We start from the raw sequence: 18701 nt of genomic DNA, 5'->3' as shown, positions 1-18701 counted from the left end.
TTATGTGACCACAAATATTGGAAGAGATGGGTGCAGGCATACATAGTTTACTGGATAATATGCACGAGGCGACAGCTGCTTGGCGCCCCTGACCTCTAACTTCGCCAATGTTGCCATTCTGCCAAAACCTTGGTCATTTTCCTCCTGTTTCACCTCAACCTGCCTCCGTCGTCATCGTCTCTGTCGTCGTTTGCCGGCGTTGTCGTCGCTCTTCCTCATTCTGCACTCATAGATAATTCAAAATTCCATCTTTTTTTATTATCACCGCCTCGAAAGAATGAGGCGGACACATAAAATATTCATGGATACATATTTTCTGGAAAATTTGTCATTGTTGGTGCAGATCTGCTCCAAGGATCCCATTGGCTGGGGGTTGTTGACGCTCAACTGCCTCAATCTCTATTTATCATCGAAATGCAAAAGCCGTGATTTGAGGGTGACGTATCGACTTGAATAGAAAAATTTCGTAATGGGATTTGCAGGGATAATTCAGGCTGGATGGGTTAGAACAAGGCGTACACAGCAACGCTCTATCACTGCACCGACACAATCTGCATGCACACGACCGCAACCCGCGCACAATGGGATTACCACAACAATTGGGGCAGCAGAAGGCGGAGGACAAAGAGGGAGCTATATATTTATCGGGCTGATGGCGGATAAAAGGCTGCGGTTACACCCCACAGCTCCCACTACTCGTCTCTCCCATCATGGCCTCGCTGCTGCTCAACCACCTCCTCTGCATATTAGCCCTCTCCACAGCTGGACTCCTGGCGCAGGAGGATGGACTCCCCCCACCCGTCAAACCCGAGCCAAGACAAGCATCCTGCAATTTTGCTTACGGTTTCACCTCCGTAGGACAGCAGGCCCTCCTCCAGTCGCCCGGATGGCCCAATAACTACCCAGCGTCGTCCGCCTGTAGATACTCGCTCACTTCTCCGGCAGGTATGGAATGTCTCGTTTTTTTAACCACCCCCACTAGGGACGTCCAAATATACAACTTTCACAGTTCTTGCCAAGTTTTGCTAAATTTACCAAATTTGACGCATAGACCTACGCATTTAACCGTTTGTCCTTGCTAACATGTAAACCCACGTAGATTCCGTAAATTATACACTTTTACAAAAGTGTACTCATAGTTCGAAGGAAAATATCCTCAAAATTTTTTATTTCAAAATGTTCCCATAAACTTGCTCAGATCAAGGCCACTCTCTTTTTATTTTGCAAAAGTTTGTTAAATTATTCTACAAAATTTATGCATTTTACAAAGTTACCAAGGACGGTGTGAACTGCCTCAATGCGAGTTTTGTTTATACCCAAATTTGCCAAGTGACTACTTTGCATGATATTTCCCTAAATTATTTCTTGAACTCATCCATTCATAATAAAAGATTCTCCTGAGGAAACCAGCCACTAATTTTTTAATCTATCTCGTCAGGGACGCTCATCTCCCTCCAGTGCACCGAGTTCAACGTGGAGTCCTCCTCTGGCTGCACCTACGACGTGTTTTACTTCTCCCCCAGTGGAGACTCTGCCTTCCGCGATGCCCTCCGAACCTGCGGCAGGGGGACGTTCTCCCGCAACTCCACCACCAACGCGCTCACCGTGGGCTTCGACTCCGACGCGGGCAACCCCTACTCTTCCTACCCCTACAGATTCCAGTGCACTCTGACCGTCATCCAAGGCACCTCCTCCTCCGCCGTCGTCGTCGCACCCACAACGGCAGCTCCACCCCCACCACCACCAGCCCCAACCACTGCTGCTCCTCCACTCCCACCCACTAACTCCACCTGCGAGTGTGGCGTGAGAAACGAGGCGACACGAATTGTCGGAGGATCCGTCGCCTTAGTGAACGAGTTTCCGTGGAGGTGCAATCTCTACAGTGAGTTACATAAATAATTATACAAATCAGTGTTTTGGGTGCAAGTAAAGCAACCACTTGCAAGTAGCCCGCAAGAAACGAAACACTGACAACGGAGGTCGCGCAGCGTATGCTCTCCGATTTTGAGCAAACTAGTGTCAATCGGGAACAAATTTAGTTTGTATGCAATTTTCAAAATACATGATCTCCTAAAGCGCACGTTTGGCAAAGATATTTGCATCCTAAGAGGAGAAAACGCACAGGGAATTTGCGAAGTGTCGACGTTTAGGCGCTTTTTCTCCTCTTTGGATGCAACTATCTCTGCGAAGCCTGCGCATTGGGAGATCGTGTATTTTGAAAATGTTATACTAATTAAACCATGTAACCAATTGACACTAGTTTAATAAAAATCTAAAAGCGTACGTTGGGAGACCCCCGTTGTGAGTAAATAATATGCAAATGAATCCTACTAACTAAGTACTTGACAGGTCCCACCATGGGCGTCTTTTGTGGAGCGACCATCATTTCCAACTCTTACGTCGTGACGGCCGCCCATTGTACCGCAGCTGTTCCGGCGGGAACCGTGTACTACGTGGACTGTGGGGATCATGACATTACCTCCAATACGGAGTCGACCAACGTAGTGATCCAAGTGGCGCAAGTCATGCAACACGCGCAGTACAACAAGGAAACGCAGGACAATGACATTTCCGTCCTTCGTCTGCAAACCCCGCTCACCTTTTCCCGCAACATACAGCCAATCTGCCTCCCCTTCAATCAGGTGGGTCAGTCTGTGGATGGTCTCACCGTCACGGCGTCCGGCTGGGGAAGTGAGTAGCCAATTAAATAATTTACACGTGGACAGATTAAGTCACGAAATTTATGAATTGCAGCCGTCTCGTCGGGTGGGAGCCAGTCCGTCGTTTTGAAGAAGGTCGATCTGCCCGTGCTGGGAACTACGCAGTGTCAAAAGTACTACGGAACATCCGTTACGGACAATATGATTTGTACTTGTGAGTTTATATGTATATGCAAATTTACGCTGCGACGTATGTTATAGGCAAGACTTAACATGGTTTAGATTTTTGTCGAGGGACATGTTACCGAATATACATGTTAAACGCTTATCTAACATAAGCGCCGGAAATTGTGTAAGAATAACTACAAATCCTTCTCATTTCTTTAGATTCTCCAGGATCTGACACATGTCAAGGCGATTCTGGCGGCAGTGTCGACTACAAACAACCCGCCAATGGACGCTACTGCCTTTTGGGAGTCGTGAGTTGGGGGGTCGGCTGCGCTGGGGTCAATCAACCCGGAGTCTATGCCAAAACGACCAATTACCTCGGATGGATTGCCGCCCAGACCAGTATTTAAACTTCCAAATTTCCTTACATAATTTCATTCTAGATAACCTCTAACCCCTTTTTTTCTCTAAATTCAGCTGGGACGACATTCTGCAGACCTTAAACTCCACCACCACCACCACCACCTTCTCTCTTCTTAACATGCAAAATTATTCAAATTCTTACCTCATCAAACAATAAAGTCATGCCAATTGATTGTGTAATGTTTAAAATGCAAAAAAATCAACAACTCATTTCCATTTCATTCGTTCTCCTTCTCTCATCTCCTTTATTTTCCTTTGTAATATAATAATACCTAATAATTCAATATGATGATGGAGAGATGACAATACATTTTTAGGGAACGACGGCGACGACGCACATTTTAACAATAATAATAATTTAAATCTTTATATAGTAATTAATTATTCATCCAGAAAGCGGTTGTGTTGTGATGATGAGGACGATGATAAGTAGAAAGTAGACAGAGATAGAGGAGAGAAATAATGGGAAATACTTGATAAATATAGTGGATACACACCCCCTCATTCCTCCACATTTCAGTAGTTCAGTAGCAGCAGCAGTATCTAGTTTAACAGGACAATATAACAAGACAATTAAGCAACAATTAATTAATTACTTAATGAACCAGCTGCTAGTTAATTACTAGTTTAAACTTTGATAATAATAATAATAATCTCTCTGCTACAAATAGGGTAGAGTTTTACAAACACGTGGTCAACAAGGAGGTAACCACGCCACGTGCTTAACGCCTCCTCTTTGCACCACTCGCATCTCTCATAAACGGCTAAATAGACAATTATTTTGGCAACTTTTTCCAGCAAAAATGTAACAATTAAGTAATAATATGTATGTAAATATGTACAAGACTAACCTCTACCATGCACCAACCACCCCAATTACTTAATTAGCTAACTAACTAACTAACTACTTAAATACTTACGTAGTATTTATTTTAGTACATATGAATAACAACTACCTTTTTAGTATAATTTAATTTAATACCCTCAAAATTCAAGTCTACAAGTGACGACGGTGACGACTATTTAAAATTGAAAAACGCCTCTGCCTCCTCAAACATGCAGTCATGCACGGTCCCTCTGTAACAGATACTACCACAACAATGGAGAACATTATTTATGTATCATTCCTACATCTCTTCCTGCTACTTTTACTTTCTAAATGACATGAATGACCAAAATACGTTGTCAAAATACACTATTTTGAGCTCCGTTCTTCCCAGGGTTTGGATTTCCAGGGGTGTTACACCCACAAAAGGACGAAAATCTAAGTCGAAAAGACAGCCATCTTACGAAAATGCGGATTTTGTCAAGAAACTACCTTTTTATCGCTATCAAAACACTTTATTTTTAGAAAATCGTGAAAACAAAGTGTTTCTCCAGGGATAAAATATTAAGTTCTTCACAAAACCTGTATTTTTGACCGACTTGTAGCTTCTCGTCTATTGGTGGGTGTAACAGCCCTGGAAATCCAAACCCTGGGAGATCAAAGTACTCCACATATTTTCACAAAGCATTTTGCCCATCCATTCAGAAAATGAGTAGATTGTGGTAGTTGAATGAATCCGAATTTCAGAACTCTTCCCTATTTATTAGTCTTATTACTTCTTTGGTTACTTGTGTATGGTTATGGTTACTGTGTGTCACAGGTATTATGTAAATAGGTATCAAGTCGTCGTAGTAATACAGATGATACAAATACTGAGTCGTATAACTGCGTGGACACAGAACTACTACGAAATACTATTTATGGTAAATTATGTAGCACTTAATTAATCTTCCATGCAGAAAACTCGCCTCGCCCTCGTGTTAAATAAATGCCTATAAAATATAGCCTCTCTCTCTCTCTAGTAATAACCTAACGACTATTATTATTCAAATCTAGGTAAATATGGCCGACTTATTACGACAACAAGAACATTGAAACGTCAAACACAAACCACGCACAGGTCGGGAAGCATATCCCGTCAAGAAGAATGCAGGGGTGCTGCTGCCCCACCATGTGCGTGAGTTTCGGACGTTGTCTAACTTTATATATGCATCCGGGTCAAAAGTGACGATCGCTTTAGTTGCTGATCAACTATTACGATAAGCACCAAGTATTTACTAGATTAGTTAGAGTTTACATATGCATAAATATGTAAATAGGTACATAACTAGTATATTAATTAATTAATACGACACCAAGAACAAGAAGGTAACCAACAAAGAAACGACACAACCAGAACCAGACCGGGTATTTTAGTATGATGAGCGCTTATCAACCTTCACTATCACTTCTGTGTGTGTGTACTTACAGCAAGGACAAGAGAATCAACAAATACATATTGCGAGGAGGAGGAGACCAAAAATCAGTCAGGTCGGGCATCATCAGAAAACAGTACTAATTAATAATGTCCTTCTCTCTCGACCTAATGAGCAATTATGTCAATCCCACCCACGCAGCCAGACAGATTTATAAAAATGTGGATGCAAACAGGTCCAACTCTTACAAAATTCTAAACTCTACGAGTTGCCAATTGGAGGAGGAGAAGTAGGAAATCGCCGTCCGAAGTAAAACACGGTCCAGAAACAAGCAGTCTTGTACTTGTTGGGAGGAGGGTCGTTCGTTCGTTCGTTAATCATCATCACAACTGACTCTTGCATAAATATGTAAATACATACCCAAAATGTGTATCCTAATGACTCGGCTAAACTACTAAATTCTTTTATACTAAGTAAGGGTAGGTAAACTCCAGTACATCGGTTTTAATTCATACATGTAATGAATACTCGTTACAAATAGTTAGCAAGGAGGAAATTTATAGCTTCAAATTTTCAAACTCTTACATAAATTCTTAATCTCAACTTCAAATAACGAATCGACATGTGTTCCCAGTTTTTCGTTTTCTACAGAACTATCAAAATGTGTGTATAAAATTAGAAAACAAAGAACAAACTGTAGAGAAAAGTATATAAAACTAAATTAATGGTGGCTGTGGTGGTAAAAAAAACTCTGAATGACCCACTCGACCTGACACCACGTGACCACCAAAAACGCTCAAAAAGAAGACAAAGTGTGCCCCAAGAAAGTATAAATACAAAAAAAATCTACCCTACACGGCTGCTCAACCCCCTTTTTGAACTTAATTGATTGATACGTACGCCTCTCGCTCTCGTGTTACGGTGGGATTTCAAAAATCTGAACAATTAATTAATTAATAATTACTACAACTAACTACGCTGACGTTCTGTATGTAACATTTAAGACTTCGCCTGCGGCAAATACCGCTTCAACGACTTTTCAATGTTCATCCGATGGCCGAGTTTTTTGACGCCGAGGTCGAGCAGGGTGGCGTTGTCCATGCGGAGAAGCTTCTTGCCGTCGATCCCTCGCTGGGAGAAGATCCCCTTGTACTCCTGCATGAAGAGGGAGTCCAACCAGTCGCACGCGTCGCACACCGTCCACTCAACCAAAGTCTTGTTGCGAAACTCACGACGGACTCGGGACGACGCGGCGGCGGCGGATTGTTGCTGAGATTGCTGTTGTTGTTGAGCTTGCAGTTGCATTTGTGCAGAAGCGGCGGCTGCAGCAGCGGCTTGTTGTTGTTGTTGCTGCTGCTGTGAAAAATACATTTTGTAAATTTTGTCAGGCTGATTTATTTAGAAGACAAAACTTACCTGGAGCATGACTTGGTGTGCGTGAGGAACTTCGTAATGGTCAGAACCGGCCTGTTTTTTAGGAATGGTGCCCACTATTCGAGGTCCACTACTGCTCTCGTACAAATCTGAAATTTTTTAATAGGACAAGTTAATCATTTTGTACACCAGTGCTTTTAATTTTTCAGAAATTTAATTTTGGCTTCAAACTCGTCAAAATTTGGTCATTTTTCGATGGGAATTACAACTCCTAATATTTGTCAACTTTCTCCAATTTAGAAAGAAACCAGATTGGCAATTAGTTGAAAAATATTAGTAACAGTTCCAAATTTTGTTACTGTATCAACTATTTAACTTATCGAACCTGGAGTGTATCGATGTACGGGGTGCAACTTGGCCGAGTTGCTGTTGGTCGTGGGCGTCGTAGCGGAGGGCGTTTGTTGGTAGTAGTAGCATTTTGGATGGTGGCCGTAGGAAGGAGGGGCAGTTTGAGGGACGGGTGGTGTTCCAGAGATCTGACCCGCGTTGGATTTTGGGGTTAGTGTCTGGTAGTGACCGTACGCCCCTTGTCCTCCTCCCGCCGTGCTGGTCGTCGTCCCATACGTCGCCTGGGCTGAGCGGGCTTGCAGCGTTCCGTACGTGGCTTGTTGTTGAGCCTGCTGCTGCTGCTGTTGAGACTGCATGAGGTGTTGGTGATGTTGCGCGGCGGCTGCGGCGTGTTGTTGCTGAAGCTGATGGAGTTGTTGTTGCTGTTGGTCTGTGGAAATAAAATAAGAAATTGCATTTTTTTATCCAACAAGGAGCAGAGCTGATATCGACTTAATTTTATTTTCAAAATAATCCCAATTTTTGAGAAGAATCATAATGAAAAATATGTATGCTCACATTGCTGACGCGTCATTGTAGGGTATCCGCTATACATGGAGGAGGTACTCGAGTGGGCGTGACTGATGGAACGGTACATGGGAGACTGGCGATTAAACTGGTTCTGCTGTTGAAGCTGTTGTTGGTGTTGGTGTTGTTCGGCGGTGAACATGTGTCCCTGATTGAATCTCGTGGCCGCCTCGTGCGTGTCCCTTGCGTCCGAAAACTCGGGCGGTGGGGCTAAAATCGGAGTTTGATTGCGCAGACCAAACTCTGGCGGGGGTGGCACCACGCTCGGGAAATCTTGCTGTTGACGAAAAGAAACAGCGTTAATTAGATTGATTAATTAATTACCTAATTATCAGAGGGCGGTATGTATTTATTAAAAATTGCTGAAATATGGTTTTAATATTTACAAAAAAAACGAAAATTTTTTACAAATATAAAAAAAATAAAAATAAACACATATCCGCCCTCTGCTCATTATGCAAATCAGACATACCTTAAGCGCTGCGACGTGCATCTGGATAAGTTTCAAACTTTCCTCTATGCTCTTCTCGGCCTGTCTCGTGCCCTGCATTTGTCCCTGCATTTGAAGCTGTTGCAGTTGACGGGCCGCGATCTGTTGTTGTTGGAGGTGGTATTGGTGCTGGAGTTGTTGTGGTTGCTCGGTCCCACCGCCGCCGCCACCAGCCGCCTGGGATAGCATGGAACGTGACCTTTGCGGTTGCAGCGTGTGGTACATCTAGAAACACATGTACATATTTTAGTAACAAATTAGGACAAGTCAATTGCTTAACGAGAAGGTTTAATCCATTACCTGATTGGAAACAGGCCCTGTGCCCACGAGGACGGTGACGGTCTTCTTTCCTACCGGAGTCTCCCTCCCACTTTCACTCTCGCTCTCAATCTCCATCGGTGGTGGCAGTTTGACCAGACTGACCGCATTCTTCGTAAGATTAGGAGGTTGCCTTGACACGGCACCACCACCACCCCCTCCTCCAGTCCCCGTTCCTCGCGTGATCGTCCCATAATTCGAGTCTCCCAGTCGCCCATAGAGCTGTTGATGTTGTTGCTGCATCTGCTCAAAATTGTGCGTGATTCCCAATTGAGCACTCGCCGAGAGCGGCTTCTTTTGCTGCTGCTCCTGCTGCGCCGTCAAATTTGAAATCTTCTCCTCCGTCGCCGTCGTCTTGAGAACCTTGCTCGCCGCCGAGATAACAGTTTGGACAGAGTCGGACGTCGTCGATGTCGAAGAAGGACCACCATTCTCGTCCTTCAAAATCCACGTTTTGTCACTTGAGTCTTCCGACACTGAATCCGAGTCGGGCTGGTTGACGGGCAGGTTGGTCACGTAGTTTCCTCCGCTTTCACCCTCACCACCACCACCTTCTTCGCCTCCCAAGTCGTTAGGAAATGATTTCGAAATTTTCAGACTCGTTTTCACTTTGGCGATGTCATCCACCGACATGGAATGAGCCATGGGACTATCCGGCGGAGTCAGGTCAGCAGCATCGGGGTGCGTTTGAAAGGTCACCGTCTTTTCCGACTTGCGTCCCAGGCGAGGTGACTGCTTCACCTCGATGCGGATTTTATCCGGAGTTTGTGAGTTTTGCAGGCTTGAGCTGGATTTCAGTACGGGTTTTACTGGCCGAAGTTTCTCTTTGGCTTCTTGCAGAGACTTTTGAGGGTCGAATCCTTGTCCGCCGTTCTGATTCGTGGCCCCCGCCGCAGCAGTGTTCGTGTTTCTCTTAAAACTATTCACATTTCCACCACCGTCGTCCCCATTGCAGACGTTGTTATTCCTGTTGTGGGGTTCGGCATAGTCTACTTTTTTATTTGTACTAGCATCCTTCGAGGGGGGCAGACTCTGAGAGCGGATTTTCTTTAATGTTCCCCCACCACCGGATGAATTGTTGTTGTTCCCATTCGGAGAAGTGGCGTCGCCGCTGTCCCGATACCCAATCGGGCGCAAGTCGTCCGGAGAGGCGTACAGTTTCGCGGAGTCGGTAGGTTTAAAGGAGGACATTACACCGGGACCAGGCTGTCCTTTCGAGAGCGTTCCACCACCCCCAATACCACCACCACTGTTCTGACCAGGACCTGAATGACCGTGTTCTAACGTGCCGTAAATGTCTTGCTTGTTCTTGGACACGTCCACCTTAATTACTTGGCCGGGTGGGACGAGGTTTATGATGGTTTGCTGCTCAGCCGGACTGATTGTGCAACCTGGCAAGGGACAAAATTATTCAATTAGAAAAACCTTATCGGAATTTTTACAGAATTGTAATTCATGGGTACGATTTCTGGGTATAATTTCTGGTCAAAATGTGCAAACGGGTTAATCAAAAAACTGTATTCCCCTAAAAAAAGTTCCAACAATTTGGAGGACCTTCTGTTTTAGTGGAAAACCGAAATTGGGACTTCCTTTTTTCAAATTTAAAGGACCTTATTTTTTAGTGAAAAAATCTGAAAAATTTCAATGACCTTCTTTTACTCAGGAGAAACCCCCAAACAAAAATTCCGTTTGCCCAAAAAAAAAAACAGAAATCGCCCCCACATTTTTGTAACATCGGGATATCCGATTAAAAATGTTAGTACTTTTAATACCGGTGGAAGCTCTTCTCGGCAGCGTTTTGCTCTGCACGGGTCGGATCAGTTTGGTCGTCCGATACTCGCCATCCGTGAGGACAGGAGTTTTCCCCTTCGTGGTGCTATTTACCACCTTATTCGTCTCCTCCCCTCCCCCGTTCTCCGATTCGGTGGAAGATTGTCCATCGTCATCCGACGTGGAGCCATCCGTCTCTGCACCACCACCACCATCACCACTTTCCGTCCTGCTCGCTGCTAGCTCCGACTCGGTGGGAGGTTCGGGAAGCTTGTCGTTGTAGTTAAGGTTGGAAGAGGGGAAAAAGTTCCGGTCGAGGGTCCACGAGTGACGTGGATTGCTATTCGAGTTGCGGAGGACGAGTTTATTGAGATTTTCTTGTGAGAGGGACTTCACTTGGTCTTTGTCCGTCGGCTTCTTCTGAGCGAGACCTTTAAGGTCGGGGGTCGAGTGGAAGTCTTTGTGCAGCGTGGAAGCCGCCTCTTTCCCTTTTAGGGCAGACTGCGAACAGAACAAAAATTAGATAAGTCTCTCGAGTAGAAATTCGCATAGTTTTCTGTACAAATCGCTCTGCATAGTTTTTCTGCGGAAAATTGGTCTAAATTTATTGACAAATCGGGCCAAATTTCTACACCAAAGCCTTTCAATTTTTACTCGGGACAAGATCAATGGATTTCCTGATCTCACCTTGGACCGCTTCATTTCCGCCACGGAGGCATAGATTTTGTGCGGAGGACCATTCCACGTTCCACACTTGTTTCCGGTTGTGGAGTCTGCGAATATTTCTTGCATCTCGGCAGCCGTGATGCGACTGGACGTTGGGCGAGCTCTGATTGAAGCCGTTTTTGTTTGAGCACCTCCTCCGTTGGATAAAAGGGTTCCGTTCCCCGTTGTAGCACCAGGTGGGAGGGGTGGCTTTCCTGCCACGGAGTCCGCTGAAGTAGAAATCACCCCACCATTCTCCACTCCTGAGGGTGAAGCGGCGTCTGGACGGAAAAACATGAACATTTCACTCCTCCTTGTTTTTACTTATCCCACATGGCCATACTGGTAGACAGGCCTTTAACACGTGTTTTCAGTTTATGAAATATATCCCTCTAAACATTTTCTAGTAATGAATTAATCCAAAAAGCAGGATTATTTCAAAAATAAAATTCACTTTGCCAGTTCAAAAGTTATTTACTTGATCGAGATGGCATTTTCAGGTGAACGTTAAGAGACTTTGATATCTTTTGAAAGGGTAGAGTTAATTTTATTTTTTGAAAAATCCCAATTTTAGATTGATTCTGAACCAAAATTTTCGAACGATATATTTCCCAACCCGAAGACACATTTCTTGTCCGAATTCTTACCCAAGTCCGCAAGCGCAGCCACCATAGATTTGGCACGGGCCCGACCCACACTCAAACTCGTGGTGGGGTCTCTTCTCGGCGGGGAGGGGACCGTCGTTGGTCCGGTGGATCCTGCTGAAAATGAACAACAAACCCACATGAGCTACTCTAATCTTCCTTCATATTCCTATGCATTTACTCACCGGAATGCTTTCTGGGCAGGGTGGCGAAATGGTTTTGTGCCGCTTTATGACCCCCCACCTCAGCCCCACCGTCATGTGTGAGTGAGGCCGCGGGAGATCCAGGTTTCAACTTTGACCCGTCCTCCTCCCCTTGAGCTGCGGAGAGGCGAGAAAGTCCCACGACGGTCAGGGAGACGAGCTCACCACTTTTTCGAATCATGTCCACCACCACCTCGTGCGACAGCTGGGAAACGTCCATCCCGTTTATCTACGCATCACACAAGGTCAATATATGTATATACGTTGTAAAGTGGTTGCATTTGTATAATCGTAGACAAGTGCTTTTACTTTGCCAAACATGTCCCTAGAAATTTTGAGGTTAAAAACCCACCAAAAAATTTGGATTATTTCAAAACTAAAATTAACTCGGTGGCGATAATGCCACTTTAAAAGTTACAGAGAGTCAAAGCAGACTCCCAAACTTCAAATACCATCTCATCTCAATCAAACTTTGACCTTCAACAGCTTCTAAACTGGCAGAGTTACCGTAGGACTCGATGGCTCATGCTCATCACCAAAATTGTTAAAACAACACACTTTTAATCATTTCTCGGCTCTGGGAATGTACTTAAAAATTATGGACGACAAATCTGCAGCTAGTAAGTCGTTGCCAATTTTTTGAAAATATACATTCCATATTTTGACCATTTTTTAAGGAGATTTCAAGTTTAAGAAGCCTTCAGAAAATTGGATTTCATTAATCAACTCACCGACAACAAATTTGTTGTGCAGACTTGTAAAATAAATTCTGAAATGATTAAAAATGTTCTGATTTTGACGATTACGCATCGAGTTCAACGCTAATTTCGTTTTTTTTGTGGATTTTTAACCAAAAAATCTCGTCCGACATAGTTCATGTCAAACTCTTGTTCACGATGATCGTCACGTTAATTCTTCTACTCACGGCGAGGATAAAGTCGCCCTTCCTGAGTCCAGCTCTATCGGCGACGCCTCCTTCATCCACGTCGTCCAAGTACTGGAGAGCTGGGAAGCGTTCCGACGGGGTCAATTCCATCAAGGGAGAGTCCGCCTTGGCTCCGCGGAGGATGAAACCGAAGCCCTTCTGCCCCCGGTGCAAGATCACAGTGTGCGGCTCGCCCCATCTACAAACAAAGGAGGAGGCTTGGTCACAAACAGCCGGCCCCCCCAGCATCACTTGGCTGCTGAAATCAAGGGATAACATAACAATTCAGCCAGCCACTAAAAACTAATAAACTAATTACCAGACGACGGATATGTATTTACCAAAAATCCCGGAAGCATATATCTAATATTTACGAAAGAAAAAATCAAACTATTTACGAAAAAAAACAGAATTTTCGCAACATTTTTTAAAATTAAATGCTCTGGATTTTTGTTAATCCAATTTCTTTGAGCAAAAATATTTTTAAATTTTTGTGATCTGAATGCGAACACACGCACAAAGTTTGACCGTGGGTCCGTGATCAAGTGAAAAATTTGAAAATGAATACATATCCGCCCTCTGCTAATAACTACGAACTAAAAAATACGACAGCGACCGCGGGAAGAGGAGGAGGTTGGAGGAGAAAACTGGGCACATGCAACGCCCAACAAAAGTATCAACTCACACTTTCTTGATGCGAGAGAGGTGTTGAGCATTTGGTGTTGCCGCCGTGGCAGCGACTCCTTTCCCCCCCTTTTTACCACTCGAGTGGGTGTGGTTGGCCGAGGGAGGGGCGAGGTGGTGGTTGTTGTGCTTCTCGTAACTTTTCATCCTGATTTCTTGAACACACTGGGCCGGAAAGAGGCCGATTCGACCACGGAGTGAGCCCTCCAGAACGGTACCACCCTCTGCTGAGCCAATCACTGCAAATCACAAGAATCCACAGTTAACAAATCAGTATTTTGAGCTCTGTTCTTCCCAAGGCTTGGATTTCCGGGGAGCATTACAGCCACAAAAAGACGAGAATCTACATGGAAAATCCAGCAGTCGAATCAAAACAGGGGTTTTCTTATTATTTTCAATGTATTTTCCCACCGATAAAAAGTTCACTTCTTCACAAACCATGCATACATTTTCCTCCGACTTGGATATTATAGATTTTATCCTTTTTGTGGCTATACTAACCCTGGAAACCCAGAGAAATACTGGATTTCTCTCCTCTGCAAACGACCAAATATTCAATTATGTAAATGAAATTATCACACCTTCGATAATGTCACCCTCCGCCAGTTTAAGGTGAAGGTTTGACTGAGGGGCGAAGTTCTCCACGCAGACGACCATCGTCCCGGGCAGGATGAGCGTCGCATCCGTGGGTGTGGCAGGCTCATAGCTGGACGCACTCCCTCCACTATTACACGTCCCCACTCCCGACGAATCTGACGTTATGTCCGAATGATCCAAGCTCTTTTCTGAGAAAACAAAAACAAAAAACCCAAATTAAAATCTGCCCACACACTTCATCACTTTAATTATTTGTTATACAAATGTTATCATCACAGCACCCCAAACCTGCCACCCAGAGAAAGTAAAGTTACAGAAGGAGGAGAAAACAGATAACTTCATATCAACAAAGTAGTGTCAAAGCAGGTAAATACATCAATATTCCCATGCAAAACAAATGTCATCACTCAATTTCTCCATAATTATTTATCATCATCACAGCTCCCAAAACCTATCACCACTCCAGAGAAAGCCAAGTTACGGAGGAGAAAGATAACTTCATATCAACAAAGCAATGTTAAAGCAGGCAAATAAATATTTCCATCCATAAAAATCCAACTACTCGATTCTTCCCAGGAATTCCATTTCATTCCTCGCCGCATTCCAGTCCAGTTCATTCTTGTCCTCCTGGAAAAATTCGTTCCATTGACAGCCATGTACCAACACATACCTCACACGCAGCCAGCCAGACAAGCAATTTCTGGTCTCCCAGCAACAAAAAAATCTAATGACACATGAAATTTGCATGTAAATAAAGCCCAGGCTGCACCCATCTTCCACGTTACGTTATGTAACTGTCCATTAGGCTTCATTTTTCTTCTTCTTCAGGTTCATCAAACCTCAGCCACGTAAAAATGAGGAGGAGGATGATTGAATTTCATGAATTTTAAACAGGGTGCGTCCCGTAGGTATTTATAGGCAAGCATCTCCACCGTCTCGCTCCTCTCTCTCCACGTCGGCTTCTTTGATCATCATCTCATCCCTTTCTTCTCCTCGTCACAATCCATCCATCCATTTTTTCCGGCACAGCAAGCCATCCATCCATCCATTGATTGCTAAATAAATTCGATTCCGCGTGTCGTGTCCAGCCGTATTCACATCCAAAGCAGTGTTTCCTTTCTTACCGGCTTGCTACATTTCTTCCACTGCAAAGCAAGCCATGCAAGAAATATACCCATACGAAGTTTCTCGCGCCTTGCATTACTTGAAGGTCAAAATAGCTGCAAGAAACCACTATTATTTCTTGCAAGTGGTTACTTCCACCCGAAACACTGATCCAAATTCAATCAAGCCACATAAAAATAAATAGCAAAGCAAAGCAATTATATCCTAAAAGTTAGTCGCCGATCGGCAGTTTTTCAAAATTTCAGAAAAATCAAGCCACATTAAAATAAATAGCCAAGCAAGCAAAACAATAATTTAATCCCAAAAGTTATTAACCCGTAGTCGCTGATCCGCAGTGTTCCGAAATTTCTGAAAAATCCGACGCCGCCGAGTGTGAGATTGACGAGTAGGACGAATCCGAGCAGGAACCTGACCGAGTGTGTCGTCCTCCGTGTGACGATGAGCACGAAGAAGGGCAGGAAGACGACGAGGGGGAAAAATGGGGCAGCGAACGGAGTGACGGACAGGGTGAAGGGGGTCGATGGTGCGGCGCAAAGACACGCGACAACGACCGCGTCGACAACGAAGTCATCGACATGTTGAGGCGAGGGTCGGAAAAGGCGCGGGAAATGACACACCTACGACGCGGGTTGTACGATGGCAGGTCTCGATAAGGCACTAAACGATGGCAATTACGTACGGGAGAAAAAAAGAACAAAAGAAAAACATAAATAAATAAACTTTAAAAAAATAATTCCAATTAAAATCGTGGCCATAAATTTTGGTTGCCTAAATAATAATTGGTTGCATGCACATGGATCGTACACAGCGGAGGAGGGTGAAGACGACACAATATTCATGCCACTACTTTTACGGTTTACCAAGTATCCACTAAAACGAATTGCAACCACCCAATACTCACGACGGCACGATATTTAAAGTCTCACAATGGAGGTAGCCCAGTGTATGCTCTCCGATTTGGGCGAATCGATCACAATATGAGATTTGCAAGAGACACGATTTCCCAATGTGCAAGTCTGGCTGAGAACTTTGAATCTGAAGAGGAGAAAACACGTCTTAAAGTCGACAAATTTTTTACACGTTCAAAACAAATTTCGCATTTTCTCCTCTTCTGATGCAAATATCTCTACCAAACGTGTGCATTCGGAAATCGTGTCTTTTACAAATTCCATACTAACTAAACTTGCCATCCATAGAGACTAGTTCGCTCAAAATCGGATCATATACGCTGGGAGACCTCCACTGTGAAGCATGAAACTTGTATTTAACAAGACACGAACAAACATTTAATAAATCCCGATTCTGCCTGGACTGGACTTTGGTCACGACTTGCGATAAATAAATAATGACTTATGTGTGACAATAAATAGTCGTCGTGGTTGTCATTCTTGGTGAGAATGACACTTTCCACGTCAATGTCAACCCGTCCAGCCGAGTTGTATGTAAATAAGTAAAGAGATTCATCTCATAAATTCCTTCCCCCTTCTTCCAACTGCATCTCGAGGAAGGGAGGAATGCGTGCACATAACAATACTCGACTCGACTGGACATACACCAACCAGCCACCTGCACTAACAACAATACAGCAACAATAGTGCCACGGAATTTCTTCCTCCTTCGTTCGTGGGTGGATTGGACGAGTAGAAAAACCTGTTGCCTCTACAATATTTTGCATAACAATCGTCCCCATAAATCACCTAAAATATTATCCCCCTCATAACCCGAGTACAAATCACTGCATCGAATTCTGCAGTAATCGACAAAGCTCGATGCATATCGCATTCTGCGTAATTTTTGTTACGTAATCCTGCCCAAAATTTCTATCCGTTTTATTCTGCAGAACCGCATGTGTATAGTTTTCTGCCCAAATCGCTCTGAATACCGTATTTCTGCACAAATCGGCCAAAATTTCTGCACGAAACCCGTTCAAATTTGTATTCTACAAGCTCCTCCTACTTTTACTTACCGACATCTTGGCTCCGGTGGGTCTGGATGATTTCCGCGAGTTCCATATTCCCCGCGATGACGGCCATTTGGTAGGGGGTTTGATTCGCAAAGTTGAGCGCGTCCTTATCCGCGCCGCGAAAGAGGAGCAGACGCGCGGAGGATTCCTGATTATTGACGGCGCAAACGTGGAGGGGTGTGTTTCCCGAGGCGTTGCGCGCATTCATGTCGGCCCCGTAGTAGAGGAGGTGCTCCAAGTGTTGGACAAGCCCGGTCCGACATGCCTAAGGAGGACAATGACCAAAAATCGTCTCAATTTTTTTGGGAGGAATGTCATTTCACAGTTCTTCATTCATTTAATTACTGCTAAATGAGTTCCGTTACATAAATAGTTGGTTGGTTGGCAGGTTGGCTCGTCTGATGAGATCAGCTCCCGTGACACCCAGTCACGAAATATGCAAAGATAAAGACAGACCAAGCAGTGTTTCGTTTCGCCGTGCATTTCTTGCAGGTCAAAATATTTAGCTGCAAGAAACCACTTTCTTGCCGTTGTTTCTTGCAAGTGATTACTTGCACCCGAAACACTGAGACCAAGATCGCTCCTGTCTCATTCCGTGGTCAGACAGAATCACCACCACTAAACGCACATTACTAATTTAATTCCTACAATTCCCAGGTTTTTGCCGTCGTCACAACGACCCAGAAAATCACACCCACTTTCGTAGTTAATACTACAATTCCCACTCCCAGTTTTGTGTCGTCATCAGAACATAATTACCCATCCGTCTGCCCAGCCACACCCCCACTTTCGTACTTAAGTCTCAAAAAATCATCGCATAAATATGCACTTGTAATTAATCATGCTTACTTCAACTAAATACTAGTTTACTAATTGTCGTCTAATTGTCGCAATGAAGTCCGGAGTTTACATAATAATTGGTTCTACGTTTTTTTCCATCCTTGTTGGACATCCACTTGTCCAGTTCCCCTCACTCAGCACGAAATGGGGAGGGAGATCGTGGGGGAGGCAGGATGTTCATGTTTAACTATTCTTTAATAGAGCTCAATTGGTCAACAACCCATCCACAATAAATCCAGACACGTCCACACACACGATCCCAAAACCAAGTATGTAACCGGATCGACCAATTGCCCCCCAAATTGTGAATCCCTATGCAAAACTCTATCCATCCACTAATCAAATCCTCCTATTTACGTAACATTACATTTCCTCTCCTCATGGACACAACGTGACGTTTTCCTGGACACGTTCACTCACATCATCCTCCAGCAGAAGCAGCAGCAAGCCATACAATTTTTGGGAGGTGGGCGGAAGGAAACAAAAGTTGGCAAAATTAGAGTCAAATCCTCGTTCCGCAAATTAACAAATCTCTCTCAATTATGTACATGTACATATTTTTGCAAACACATCGCGAATTTAGAGCATCTATACACTGGTCACTTCGTTGCTAATTTGTTTTTCCCGTGGGTGGAACAATGGAGAGTGGAATAATC

At 44.1% G+C, this 18701-nt stretch overlaps 2 protein-coding genes across 10 annotated transcripts in view; one reads left to right on the top strand and one right to left on the bottom strand.

The window, feature by feature from the left end:
* Nucleotides 1-668: 668 nt before the first annotated feature.
* LOC110858092 (venom serine protease) lies at nucleotides 669-3472 on the top strand. The gene is made up of 6 exons (XM_022106756.2): nucleotides 669-945; nucleotides 1439-1882; nucleotides 2350-2691; nucleotides 2755-2874; nucleotides 3048-3230; nucleotides 3306-3472. The coding sequence occupies exons 1-6, from the start codon at nucleotides 711-713 to the stop codon at nucleotides 3329-3331; spliced, it is 1350 nt and encodes a 449-aa protein (XP_021962448.1). The 5' UTR covers nucleotides 669-710; the 3' UTR covers nucleotides 3332-3472.
* The window catches only part of LOC110858090, a 28671-nt gene continuing 13437 nt past the window's right edge, over nucleotides 3468-18701 (bottom strand). For 3 of the 9 annotated variants that reach the window (XM_035858577.1, XM_035858578.1, XM_035858583.1), the window contains 15 exons: nucleotides 17209-17470; nucleotides 15558-15899; nucleotides 14102-14305; nucleotides 13522-13759; nucleotides 12837-13095; nucleotides 11894-12140; nucleotides 11712-11825; nucleotides 11047-11345; nucleotides 10353-10860; nucleotides 8572-9980; nucleotides 8254-8496; nucleotides 7773-8058; nucleotides 7252-7644; nucleotides 6909-7015; nucleotides 3468-6848 (listed from right to left, as the gene is read on the bottom strand). In XM_035858577.1, the coding sequence (XP_035714470.1) occupies nucleotides 6492-6848; nucleotides 6909-7015; nucleotides 7252-7644; nucleotides 7773-8058; nucleotides 8254-8496; nucleotides 8572-9980; nucleotides 10353-10860; nucleotides 11047-11345; nucleotides 11712-11825; nucleotides 11894-12140; nucleotides 12837-13095; nucleotides 13522-13759; nucleotides 14102-14305; nucleotides 15558-15899; nucleotides 17209-17470 (5268 nt within the window). In that variant the 3' untranslated portion in view covers nucleotides 3468-6491. The remainder of the gene's footprint in view (nucleotides 6849-6908; nucleotides 7016-7251; nucleotides 7645-7772; nucleotides 8059-8253; nucleotides 8497-8571; nucleotides 9981-10352; nucleotides 10861-11046; nucleotides 11346-11711; nucleotides 11826-11893; nucleotides 12141-12836; nucleotides 13096-13521; nucleotides 13760-14101; nucleotides 14306-15557; nucleotides 15900-17208; nucleotides 17471-18701) is intronic. The other 6 variants (XM_035858581.1, XM_035858579.1, XM_035858580.1 and 3 more) reach the window with 6 other exon arrangements.

Source organism: Folsomia candida, unplaced genomic scaffold (assembly GCF_002217175.1).
Source record: "Folsomia candida strain VU population unplaced genomic scaffold, ASM221717v1 Fcan01_Sc020, whole genome shotgun sequence".
In the NCBI taxonomy this organism is placed as follows: domain Eukaryota; kingdom Metazoa; phylum Arthropoda; class Collembola; order Entomobryomorpha; family Isotomidae; genus Folsomia; species Folsomia candida.
The sequence above is the reverse complement of the archived record's forward strand: the minus strand, read 5'-3'. Positions and strand labels throughout refer to the sequence as shown.

Coding starts and splice junctions, on each gene's coding strand:
- LOC110858092 (XM_022106756.2), top strand. CDS start 711: ATGGCCTCGCTGCTGCTCAACCACCTCCTCTGCATATTAGCCCTCTCC. Junction 2,692..2,754: donor CACGGCGTCCGGCTGGGGAA/GTGAGTAGCCAA, acceptor TATGAATTGCAG/CCGTCTCGTCGGGTGGGAGC. Junction 2,875..3,047: donor GGACAATATGATTTGTACTT/GTGAGTTTATAT, acceptor TCATTTCTTTAG/ATTCTCCAGGATCTGACACA.